The following is a 13,659-nucleotide window of genomic DNA, read 5'->3' as shown; positions in this document are numbered from 1 at the left end:
TGCATAAACAACCCAATTTGAGAAAAAAGAAAAGAAGAAAAGAAAGAAGACGCAGAAATTACTATTTTTTTGAAAATAACATAATTAGTTATTAATGAAAATATTTTTTAATTTGTTTTTAATAATAAAAGATTACTTTCAATAAAACAAAATAATAATAATTATTAATAAAAAATGACATGGATTCAAATTAGTAGATGTGGCAATGAGATGTTATTAAAATTACCATAAACATATTTCTTTCTTCAAGAACATAAACACACAAAGACACTATGATTTACGACAATAGTTATGGCCAACGCCAGGACCCTCAGAAATAAAAAAGTTGTAGTTAAAAATGACAGGAGGGTAATGATAGTCATATGCTGCAACTGTCTCCGGCATCCAACCGTCCGTTCCATTCCTAAACAGATACAGTTTGCAGATTTTACGCATGCATGGTTCTGGTGCTCTTACATCAAACGACATCGTGTTGCACTTCCTAAACGGTCCAGAATCAGGTCCATCTAGTCTTGGAACATAAATCTACAATTATATTAAACAGTGTCACAAAATTTACATCAATAAATAAACTCATACTTATGCTTTATTCTTATAGAAAAGAACCTCAGAGTCAATAGAGTCCCCAAATAAAAGACCAACGTGATCTTTTGAATATCTTGGAGAATCACAGCTTGTTTTTATGGTAATCAAGTAGCTACAGTCTCTATATCTACCTCTACTATTCATCAATCTAGTCTCCTTAATCTGAAAACATCAATATATATTTTATTTAAGATTCAATTAAATATGAAAAAATTATTTGAGATATACATGTATGCGAATACTAAAAATAAAGATGAGTAAAGAATTTTGTTTACATGTTGTTGAGTATGGTTAAGTATGGAAGAATGATTCATTTGAGTGATTAATATTGGTGCTGCATGTGAGAAGATATGGAGGATGAAAAGTGTGAGGATTAATAAGATAAGAGTTTTCATGATTTAGTTTGTGATTACTAGTAACCTTTTTTGTTCTTTAAAACAAGAGAAAGAGGCCAGAGGAAATATTTAACTACATCATAAAATATGTTATATCTTTTTAAAGGTTTAACTACAATAAAATTTATTCATTATGTGATTTTGACTCTTCTCAATTTTAAATTTTATTTTAAAATGTTTATTTCATCCGGTCTATTATGTAAATAAAAATAAAAAAAATTAATTAATTAATCCTTTATTTTGTTAAACCTCCCATTTATAAAGGATTGGGACATTTATGATTTAGAATTTGGTCGAGTGATAAGGAAAGTTTGATAAAAACATGTTCCATCTAGGATTCAAATTTTGATTCTTCCGACTTAATCATTCTTTAAGTGGAACTCATTAACCACTTGACTTCAATTATTTAGTTTAATCATATAACTATTCCTAAAACACATATACTTAATTTTAATTTCTTGATAGTTTATATAAAAGATATAATAACAATGTACTAAATTTAACTTATATACTATTTTAAATAGTTTAAACGAAAAAGTACAATCCGTCATATAATTTGTTTAAACTCTAAGGAGTCGAATTCGTTCGTTCAACCCGTAATTTTATTATCAAAATCTATCTGAACCAATCTGTTCATTTATAAGTTGGGTTCGCGGATTGTGTTTCAAATAAAAATATATTTTTGATGATTCATTTTGTCGATTTTAAAAAATATAACACAACTCAATACAATTATATTCATTTATAGCACTCAAATTCGATGAAATACAGTATATAATATATAATAAAATTCATCAACACGACATAACATTTGATAATAGTATAAGATTCAATCAGATATATTACTTGTATAAAATATATAAGTTGGAAATGATAAAAAAAAATAAAAAATAATATTTAATCTTAAAATTACGTAAACTCATTGATCTAATAGTATTATTGGTGGAGAATAAAAAAATTGAAAAAATTATGATTATTAATGAGATATTAATTTTATATTTTTTATTTAAAATAATAAAAAATCATCAAAAGTCGCATCAATGAGTTAGATTAACGGATTCGCGGATCGGAAAACTCAAATCCAATATCCGAACCAAAATTATACAAATTATTATAGATTGCGTTGGATATATCGTAAATGAATAGGTTTAAGTTGAGTGAATTGACCCGTACCAAAAACACCCTAGTTAACATAAAATTTTATTACTAAAAATAATAATTATGTCCAAGGTGGTTTTCCATTAATTTAATCCATCAAATTTGTAATTGCATCAAAAATATCATAACTAAATTAAATAGTTCATGAATTAAACTTAAACTAGATTCATTGTTTTAACTTTTTGGTTGATTTTAAAATACTTATTATGTTTTATATATATATTAATAAATTCATATATAAAATAAAGATAATTGTGATTTTAGTGAAACATGTTCGTTATTGGTGTATATTTATTATTATAAATACAAAATAGAAAATAATAATTAAAAAGTTACATATTCTATTAATTAGAAATTAATTGGAGTATAACTAATTTTTAACTAAAAACCATGTTAAAAATAAAAAAAATGTTAAAATATGACAACTGTTATATGAAATATTCAATATTAGCTTAAATATGTCTTTACACATGACACGAAAAGCAAGTAATTGATTTTTTTAAAATGACACAAATTGTATGTCTTCCAAAACCTTAAGGCTTGATTTCTAAAATTAAAAAACAAACACCTTAATTACCTCATGGAAGAACCAAAGGTTATCTCAGGAATATAATTCACTAATTCATTTCCTTGAAAGATCACTAATTAATTGAAGATTCGGTTCAACCACCATCATTCATTTTATATATATATATATATATATATATATATATATATATATATATATATATATATATATATATATATATATATATATATATATATATATATAATTTCGTAATATAATAGAAGATAAATGGTACCTTGAAGATGACCATTGTAAAGAAGGTTTTTAGTACGATCGTAGATGTCTTTGATAATCATAGGGGAGTATCTGCAAAGTTAACACTTCGACCCTCAATACAATAAAACGAGAGTAGTGAAATTTGAAAGTGTGAGTGTTAATAAATATCTGGGGTGACAGTTAAAACCAACAATGATTAGTGAATTGTGATGAACATCAACGATTGAGATCAAGATGAAGCCCTACTTCTAAGCGGTGCTTTAGCCTGGAAGCTTATATGTTTCACCCGCTAAAGGGGCAACTTTGATTGGGTTAAGCCTCTTGATTAGGCCAATCCCCTTTCGCCAACCCGGAACATTTTCTCTCGAGTCTTTATCAGTCACGAAGCCAATAATGTTGGCATGGAGCTCTGAGACCGGTTCAATTGGATGATCTGATGAGAAAGTATGTTTGTTGGGAAATTGCGTTGAGAAGGGGAAAAGTTTCGCTGAAAAGTTGAGTCGAAGTTGGTGGCATTGAAAATACACACATTTAATGTCCATCGCATTACTAAAACGTCATCTCAAGGGATTCGTAGATGATAGTCTACCACATTATGATTTTAGTACTTAAGTTTGTTATTTTTAAGAGTTTTTACAATTAGTGCGTTTCCATTTTGTAGGTTTTAATAAAGATTCTGAATATTCAGGAAAAAAGACGTAATATTGTTGAAATAATCCTAAGCAAACAAACTTCATAGTATTTTACTATGAAAGTTACGAAGAAGAAGGATAGAACACAAAAAACATATGAAAATCATAGAAAAGTATATGAGACATGCAATAGCGACGCGCTCCATGTCAATGGCGGAACTATTGAACTTCATTAAGCCATAACGATGCTCAATAGGATCACCGATGTGATCCAAACTTTTTGCCTGAATTGTTAAAACACATAAATCATCTAATTGCAACACACATATAAGACATCATGGCAATATTAAAACGTAGAAGGAAAAAGTGGTGCACTCATCAACATATTAGTTATCTCAACTTTCTCCGAAGAATTAGAAGCAATTTAAATGATCAATTGTGGCATGACTTTTCATGGTGCGGCATGTTGTGCAATATCATAATTTTATTTATAAAGAGAAAATATGTGTTTAGCCATTCGGAGTCTGATTTTTATAGTCTAAGGTCTTTTTGTGTGTCAAGGAAAGGATAAAATGAACACTACCATTAGGGGCTTGTTCTTAATCATTGTGACTCTTTATTATTACTTTTCCAGTTACTATAATCATGAATCCCTTAAGGATGAGAGACTAGTGTGTAATTATCGTCACCACAAAGACTGGTTGTGTTTTAAAGATCGTTCAATAGTTTCTTTTACTTTAAGTTTGCTTTATCAGATTGTTGAACGTTTTGTGAATACTTGAAATGTAAAGTAGCAGAAAATAAAATTAAACTTTTCAGTGTTTAAAATTGAGAAAAATTTGTTAGGGTTAGATTTTATTGACCTATTCACATGTAGTATAATTGATCAGTAATATATAATTCTGAACAATTATTAATATTATTGCTCGAAGATCTCATCGCGGCTCATGTCTGAGTCAAAAAAACATGAGATTAACTGTATTACCTAATAGATGATCTCTTAGCATATTAACCAATAAAGTCAGCATTTCAACATTAAATGTGAATATTAAACATAATTATATATAGGGAGACTTTAGCATCCAATAGATGATAGACTTAGATTTAGTAATGACCAGTATCTTTCGAATATCAAGTCATACCATTACTAGTATCGTTCGGTTGTGGATAACTCCACACTTGCTTGTTTCTTCCTATTTCAGGAGACAAGCAAGTTACTAATTAAGTGACATGTATCGTTGGTACTTTTATGATCCATTTTACAACCAGCAAAATCAAAATGAAAGTACTTATGACACTCTGTCATTTAGTAATTTTTATAAGCATTTGTTATCCTTTTGAAGTGTTTTTGAGTTAATAAAGGGAAAATTGTATAAGATGTAGCAAATATGTGATCAAGTGAAGAATAGGAACATGTTTGAAAAAGTACAAAATTTTCAAGGAAAAAGCAAGAAATCTACTGGAAAAACTGTGTGGAAATCGTGTGTCATCATGTACACGATGAGATTTGAAAAATATATTGTGTGAACGATATGAAGAAATGTGTGCACGATGGTGAGTTGGCTGGACATTGTGTGCATGATATGAAGCATCGTGTGCATGATATGTTACTTTATGGACACTTTTTTAGCTGTTTAAAAAGAGAGAAACTACACTTTTGCAAGGGTTCCGAATTTGAGAAGAGAAAGTGACGCCCATGAGTTCTACAACATGGATTTTGAGAGTTTTAAAGCCATTAGAGACATATTTCTTCATTTATTTGTATGTACTCTTCATCAAAACTCATGCTATTTGATTGTTTTACTATGAGTAGTTAGACTTCTCTTGATTAGATCTTAAAACATAAAGTTGATTTTAATATATTGGATCATATGATTGTTTGATGTTATTTGAATATTTTGATTGTATAATTTATATTCAATTGCTTTTATTCTAAATGCTCTTTCGGTGTTGACTAGCAGACAAAGTGAAATTAGATGAGTAGAGATTATTGACCATAAGTCTACTAATCAGAAATAGAGCAATTTTTCAACTTAGAAATTAACTAGGAATAGGTAATTATAAGTTGTGGATAGAGAATTAACAAATATTCAAATTTGCCTAAAGAATTAGGGAATAGTAGCTTAAATTAATGAGTTGTACCCCCAAGTAATTGAGTATAGTGGTATTGTTAATTTTCCATAAAATTATAAAGTCAATTCGATTCAAATAATGCACAATCATCAACGGGGGGAAAATTAAGGGAGTCAAATAAGATCTAATATCTTTCTCATTATCTTATATTTTACCAACTTTATTCGCGCAATTTATTTCCGCAAACCATTATGAAAAAGTCCCATATTTACTTTCAAATGCACAATTCCAACCTTGATTATGTGGAGACGATCTTTATTTTATTACTTTAACTGTATTAGTACACTTGTTAAGAAAGTCATCAAGTTTTTGGTGTCGTTGTCGGGGATTTTTGATATTTTAAACAAGACAATTTTTGTGTAATGTTTTCATTTTAATTTTTTATTAATCAATTATTGTTTATTTTAAATTGATATTTAATATCTACTCTTATTCAATTATGTTTGGTGTAGTTCTATTGAAGTATTGTTTGTTTATTTATGCGAGATTCGAATCTGACACTAATACCATTAGATTTAGAAATTAAAATAACTGTATGAGCAATTCAAAAAGTGAAAAGAGAAACACTTCTAGATAAAGAAGAAATGGAAGAAGAAAGAGAATATATGGCTAATCCACCAAAATGGACAATGGGGATTGTTACAAAAGGACTAGTGTTGGACATATATATATATATATATATATATATATATAATATATATATATATATATATATATATATATATATATATATATATATATATATATATATATATATATTATACTTTCGTTTGTACCTGTATTACAAAACCATATCACAAAATATAGAACCACATTTTGCAGATTTCTAAAACAGAAATATTGTACATTTTGCCAATTTCTCAAACATAAACATTGTACCACAAATATTCATTATTTACACCAAATGCAAAGCCAAAATGACACACACCTTATAATTTTACAACAAAATTAAAACAAATAATTAACCAACTAAAGCAATAACCAAAATAAAAAGTCTTCTAGATTGTCCAAAAGTTATATGCTAAGATTTATCATTGGTCGTTAAACATTGAACAACATTTGAAACAAATTAGGATAATCAACAACAACATTAAATATTTAATAAAAGGAATAAATTACTAAGTGATATAAAACATTTACTTACTAGTTTCCCATATCCCCTCTTTATCATCACGGCGAATAACATGCACATCATCTGAATCATTTTCTTCAGATGAATGGTGTATACGTGTTGCGAAACAAGGGGGTTCATAGTTAAAATCTTGATTTTCATCGGTATTATTAGTAAGATATTTTTCGTGAAGAACAATTGACCATCTAGTGTTAGAAGAATCAATGATATAAAAAACTTGTTTTACTTGGATTTCCATGATGAATGGTTTGTTCTTATAAGTTGTCTTTCGAAGATTAACCCGTGTAAATCTTAATTCATTAGTTTCTACACTAGTGTTACTGTCAATCCACATGCACATAAATAAAGGCACTTTAAAAGCAACATAATCAATCTCTAAAATCTCCCCCAAAGTACGCTCTAAATGCTAGTAAAAGATTGTTATCTTTGGAAGTAGAGAAGTACATGGATTCAGCTTCAACCATAACCCTGAAGGAGAAGGGCGATCCAAAACGCAGCGGAAATTAAAATTTTCTCCTTTAGTGATCCTTACGAATGGGCATGATCAGTGATAGAAAGGTTACCTCTTGTGACGATTGAAACCTTTGATGCAGATCTACGGAGCGATCACGAACATTGAACGATGACAACGCCTCTACTCAGTCCACACGAACGGATTCCTTCAATCTCAGTGCTAGCTGCTATGAATGAAGGCTTTGAGTGAGTGAGAGAGAGAGAGAGAGAGAGAGAGAGAGAGAAAGAAAACAAAAATGCAATTGCAATTAATGATTCTGCACAAGGGTTCTATTTATAGAACCACTTGTGTGGGCTTCAAGCTAAAAAGCCCACTTAAGTGTATGTGGCCCATATCTTATAATATGCCCAAAATCACTTAAGGCCATGGTACCTTACCATATTTCGTATTCTACTTAAGTACACCGTACCTTACGATGTTCTACAATTCACTTAAGTGCACCATACCTTACAGTGTTCCTTAGTTACTCTATCTCTCATCAATCCGTCCTTTGTGTGTGACCCTGTAGGTTTTCGCGGCATTGACAATTATATTAAATCACGTATTTAACATAATAAACAGTGAGCGGTATCTAGCAACACATCACTGCTACCCAAGACACGAAAATGTCATGTGATCTGACAAATCCTTCTGTGATAATATTTATGTATATAATTACCTTTTTGCCCTCATGTCTATATTGAACACAAGGTATAGACCGTGTCATCCTTGTCCAGTTCAATATTGGGCCCATAGACATTTATCCTGTTACGCAGGATGGGCAAATTCCATCTAGGTCACTCATGTCCCTCAACATGCTTCGTGGAGTACCCATCAACTGTCTTTATGGTTATCCAGTTACGGGCAACGTTTGATCAGCAATAAAGCACTTGACTCTACATCTAGGGTCCATAGTGGTTTCAAGTCGAAGGATGATATACACCATTATCACCATGAGAATAAGTTATGACACTTTGTATAACTTTCTATATAGTATTCTCATAGCGGGTCAGTCCAGTATAAATATTACTCTTAACATTCATACCTATGTTTAAGACTTGATAACTCCTTATCCATGATCCATGAGATGTGATCATCAGTCTATATACATAATAGTCTTAATGATTTAATGTTATCCCACTTCACAATAAATCTCGACTAAGGATACTTTAAGAATAGTGTCCTTATGTTTAATGTGATCTCATGATCAAGTCACACTTGATACATTAAACGGACTAGCTATTCTAGGGACTTTATTAAACAAACATAATAAAGAAAAATCCTTTTATTATTAATAAATAATTTGATACAAGTACCAAAAGTATTGGCCTCTAGGGATTACACCAACAAACCCTACTATTTTGCATGGTACAACGATCATCATTTGATTTTGTATAGAATGAAAATTTAGTAATGTTGTATGCACTCCAAGTAATTACATTAAACTTAGGCATACATGACAACAATTCAATTGTCTCTGATGTATTACTCTCTTTAGAAACACTTTTATTAAACTAAATTATGAAAATTTTGTTATGCTCTGTCAACAACCATCTTTCATTCATCCGTGGGGATTTTTCCTTTATAAGACTTTTGCGAGCGGTCAAGTAAGATTGAACTTCATCCATGTTATTCAATATATACAAATGTGCTTGAAGAAATACATCTTAGATAAAAGTCTTAACATTTAAACCTTGAGTACCTCTACCATCATATCTTCCATCATGATGAGACTCGAGAATTCCTGTAGAGTTCGCTTCTGACAAATAGTTTGTACAAAAGGCAATAGCTTCTTTTATGATGTACTGTTCAACGATCGAAGTCTTTGGATAATGATGATTCTTTGTATACCCTTTAAAGATCTTGATGTATCGCTCTACCAGATACATCCATCGTAAATAAACAGGACCATAAATTATAATCTCCCTTACTAGATGAACAACTAAGTGAACCATAATGTCAAAGAATGATGGAGGGAAAAACATCTCAAATTGACACAAGACACGAAAGAACACCGACCTCTTTTTCCAAATATTTTTCTCCACGAGTCCTTTTTATTTCTTTCCAAAGACAACATTAATTTTTTGTTGTCTTTTATAAACTTACTTCCCGATTAACGGCTTTGGAGCGGTATAAAACTCCTGCTCTCCATTAAAAGTCTTTTGCAATCTACGGTATGGATGATTTTGCCTTAAAAAAATTCGATGCACAATCAAATCCACATATAGGACATGCTTTATGTCCTTTGATGATGTACCCAGACAAATTACTGTATGCATAAAAGTCATTGATTATGCAAAATAACATGACACACAGCTTAAAGTTATCACATGTATACGCATCATCAACATCAACACATTCCTCCCAAAAAAGTCTTAAATCTTCAATCAATTGCGTTAAATAAACATCTATGTCATTCCCTGGTTGTCTTGGACCCGAAATCATCATTGATAACATCATATATTTGTACTTCATGCAAAACCATGGAGATAGTTTTTAAATCATGAGAAGAATATACCATGACATATGGTTAGTACTCAAATTACCAAAAGGGTTGATTCAGTCAGTGGTAAGTTCAAGCCTAAGGTTCCTCGGTTCAAGGGATAAATCTGGAAACAATGAATCAATTTTCTTCCATTACAATAAATTAGCTATATGGAAAATGTTTCCATCACACGCTCTTCATCTGCAAACCATCTATTATTCTTTACGTCATTTACATTAGCAAACAATATCTTGAACCTTTGAATTATCGGTAGGTACCACATCACCTTGGAAGCAACACCCTTTATAGTTACATCACCATCGTCTTCAACACTATTATCCTTCTGCTTGTAGCGTGACTCCCTGCATCTTGGACACTCCTTCAAGTTTTCATACTTTTTCCTATATAATATGCAATCATTACGACATGCATGTATTTTGACATAGTCCAAACCCATTGGACATAATATCTTCTTGGGCTTATAACTACGGTCTGACAATGTGTTACCTTATGGAAGCATTTCTTTCAACAATTTAAGCAGTTCAGTGAAACTTATATCCGTCCATCCATCTCTTGCCTTAAGATTAAATAGTCTTAACATAGCTCACAATCTTGTAAAACTTTTGCATCCTGGACACAATGACTCTTCCATGTCTCTTTGCAAAGTATCTACCATATTAGCTTTCTTGAAAGCATCTACTCCAATGTCACGAATCATGTCTTCTAGGATATCATTCATAAATTCATCATCATCTTCAACTGTATGTGACAGAGGTCTTTTTTTGTCACTTCACCATGTCATACCCATTTCGTGTAATTTTGAATAATTTTCTCATAACCTAAATGATTGAATATATCATCCCTTGGATGTTTTTGTATATTTTGGCGAATTTTGAAGGACCCCGAAAAAAATCCCTTTATCATTAGAAAGGTTTTTTTTTCGCGAATTTAAGAAAGTGAATCACTTTATTCTCACACTCTTTACTTAATCTATTGGTTTTCATCTAATTATAATCCATAATCACATACAACTTCTGAAAATAAAATAAAAACAGTACACAACTAACAAAAATGAACCCTATAAGTCTCAAAAAGCATAATAACAACAATAACAATGACGACAACAACATCAACAACGATCAGAATACCACCACCAACAACAACAACAAACAAACAAACAACAACAGTAATAGAGAATTTGTACATACCGGAAATATGATGAGAGACTCAAAGAAAAGTGTTGATTTGTGGTTCGAGATTCATTCCTCCTTGGAGAATAATGGTGTTTCGGTTTAATATTTGGAGAAGAATAGTGTTCAGTTTCGTTTGCTGGAGAAGAATAATGTTAATTTTGTTTGCTATCTAGGGCGCAAAAAGTTAATGAGACTTAACATTAAATCTGAAGGAATAAAAAATTGTTTAGAGAGTTTTTATCTCGGTTTTCTTAAAAAATAAGCTAACATATCCAACGTAAAATCTATAAAAAAATAAAGACTCTTTTTTAGTTCTAAACAAAACATAAAATTTCAACCGTTGGGAATCGAAGCTTAAACCCTGAGCAACTTTTTTGGGAAAAACCGAGGTAAAATATTAAGTTTTAAAATAATGGTGCATTTCAGGTAATTTGACCTCGGTTTTTCAATAACTGAGATGAAAGCTTCGTCATAAAATGTATTATTTGTATTAGTGTGTACCTTAGTATATGATTCAATTCCTTGAATTACATAACATGAGCATGATCAACCATTCCTTGAGATCTTCTTTTCCTTCTTTGCATAGATTTGTCTTCATCAAAATATCATCTCATAAAAAACTTGTCTTCACATAAAAAAGAAGAAACATAATAACTTGTTTACCCAATTTGATCAAACAATCTACTCTGAAGAAGACATCAACTCTCTAAATCAATATACTTCCAAAAATTATTACGAAATATCACAAATAAATTACAAGAAAATAGACACCTAAGTTCTCAAGAACAAATCTTATTTTGTACCCATGAGTTTCTCAATCTCTCTAACTCTCTATATATGAATCACACAAGCTTAAGGTGTTTAAAAATATTTCTCAATCCCCTTAGATATCTTCTAGGATTTTCGTAATTTCAAAAATGCGCTCTTAAAAATTTACCTTTATCTCTTTAAGATTATCACTAGAATTTGCAAACCCTTCTTTCGGTCTTCAGCTCTAAAGTTTTGAAGGTTGTTATGACAAGTATATTTATAATTGCGGAAACCCAACAAATTCATAATAAACCTAAAACTCAAACTCATTAAGGAACATATCCACGAACCAATAAACAACAAAGTTCAATGCACATGAACCGAGAAAATCAAATCCAACTGTAATGGACTGAATTGCCTGCCAAAACTAGATCCGATGTCATGTCGCCGCCACTAACTCCACAATTTCTACGGTATAAAATATAAAATTATGTTTTACTTCTCTACACATCAATTAAAATTTTAAAACATATTTCAAGAGTTATTATTAATGATGTTAACAATGATATCTTCTAAGATAGTCAGAGAGCTAAAAATATTGCAAACAATGTTAGTATAGGTTGATGACTTATTCTAAGTTTTAAAATATTTATTTTAAAGTATGATGTCATATGATAGTTAGGGAGCTAAAAATATTGCAAACAATGTTAGTATAGTTTGGTGAGTTATTCTAAGTCTTAAAATATTTATTTTAAAGTTTATATTCATGACAACCAATTAAAGACATTTTTATCAAATTTTGCAAATGATTAATCAAATAGGTAAACTATTAATTAGCCGATCACACTCTTTAAGTACCAAATTTTGCACCACTAATAAAAAGAGGCAAATAATTATACTAAAACTAACAAAATTAAAACAAATAAAAAGAAACAGAATATGTTCTAGTTAACATGTTGCTTCTATTTTTCTTGACCATTTGATTTTATCAAAATGCAACAACCGTACCTTTGTTCAAAACAAGAAAGACTCTTAATAACACCAATATTTAAAAAAAAATTAACACTAAGCTTTATCACAATAGTTGTAGCCATAACCAGCATCCTCAGGAATATCAACATTATAGTAAAATTTGACAGGTGGATTATCATAGTCATATGCTGTAACAGTCTCTGGAATCCAACCATCTGTTCCATTCCTAAACAAATATAATTTGCATATTTTCTTGATACATGGTCCTAATATTTCCAATTCATTTGTTGTACACTGCTCAAATGTACCAGAATCAGGATCATCCAGTCTTGGAACATAAACTTGAGAATCATGAGCATCTCCAAATAAAAGACTGATTTCATCTTTTGTAAATGATGGAGAATTGCAGCTTGTCTTTATGTTTACCATGTAATTGCAGCTACCACTATGTTTAGTCTCATTCTGCTGATAATTGCACATATATATATATACCGTTCTAATTAAAATCTTACAATTAATATTTGGGAATAAATAAATAAAGATGAGAAAAAATAAAATTATTTACTTGTTGTTGAGTATGATTAAGCATAGAAGACTGATTCATTTGTGGTTGAAACTGAGTGATTAATGTTGGTGTTGCATTTGAGAAGGTAGTGATGATGATGAATGTGAGAATTAAGGTAAGAGTTTTCATGGTTTAGTCTCTTATTACTTGTAACTTTTTTTTTTGTTTCAAGAAGAAAAGAGAATGAGAAAAACCTAAATGGTTTTAGGTGATGTTAGGTTCTATTATAGCATTAGAAAGGCAATGGACCTCATTTAAATACACCATGAAATAATAATTCTACCAATAACTATATAATGATATATAATTTTTTTTTTAATTTTATAAATTACATGTGACTAATTTGTACCATTTCTTGAGATTTCTCGGAACAAAAATATCT

The 13,659-nt window shown here is 30.1% G+C and overlaps 2 protein-coding genes across 2 annotated transcripts; both read right to left on the bottom strand.

Annotated features, from left to right (window-relative positions):
- Positions 1 to 270: 270 nt before the first annotated feature.
- LOC127083665 (embryo-specific protein ATS3B) lies at positions 271 to 980 on the bottom strand. The gene is made up of 3 exons (XM_051023996.1): positions 861 to 980; positions 607 to 747; positions 271 to 525 (listed from the first exon to the last, which is right to left on the bottom strand). The coding sequence occupies exons 1-3, from the start codon at positions 978 to 980 to the stop codon at positions 271 to 273; spliced, it is 516 nt and encodes a 171-aa protein (XP_050879953.1).
- An 11,825-nt stretch (positions 981 to 12,805) lies between these two features.
- Positions 12,806 to 13,406, bottom strand: LOC127083664 (embryo-specific protein ATS3B). Its single transcript, XM_051023995.1, has 2 exons — positions 13,301 to 13,406; positions 12,806 to 13,188 (listed from the first exon to the last, which is right to left on the bottom strand). Exons 1-2 carry the CDS (start codon positions 13,404 to 13,406, stop codon positions 12,806 to 12,808), a joined length of 489 nt encoding a protein of 162 aa, XP_050879952.1.
- Positions 13,407 to 13,659: the final 253 nt, after the last annotated feature.

This window comes from Lathyrus oleraceus, chromosome 5 (assembly GCF_024323335.1).
Source record: "Lathyrus oleraceus cultivar Zhongwan6 chromosome 5, CAAS_Psat_ZW6_1.0, whole genome shotgun sequence".
Classification (NCBI taxonomy): Eukaryota; Viridiplantae; Streptophyta; class Magnoliopsida; order Fabales; family Fabaceae; genus Lathyrus; species Lathyrus oleraceus.
Note: the sequence above shows the minus strand (reverse complement) of the source record. Positions and strands in the feature narration are given on the sequence as shown.

Excerpts from the sequence above, each read along its gene's own strand:
- LOC127083664 (XM_051023995.1), bottom strand. The coding sequence starts at position 13,406 with ATGAAAACTCTTACCTTAATTCTCACATTCATCATCATCACTACCTTC. Across the intron at positions 13,189-13,300 it reads ACAAATGAATCAGTCTTCTA|GCAATTATCAGCAGAATGAG; the intron begins TGCTTAATCATA and ends ATATATATATGT.
- LOC127083665 (XM_051023996.1), bottom strand. The coding sequence starts at position 980 with ATGAAAACTCTTATCTTATTAATCCTCACACTTTTCATCCTCCATATC. Across the intron at positions 748-860 it reads TTAACCATACTCAACAACAT|ATTAAGGAGACTAGATTGAT; the intron begins GTAAACAAAATT and ends TGATGTTTTCAG. Across the intron at positions 526-606 it reads GGGACTCTATTGACTCTGAG|ATTTATGTTCCAAGACTAGA; the intron begins GTTCTTTTCTAT and ends ATATAATTGTAG.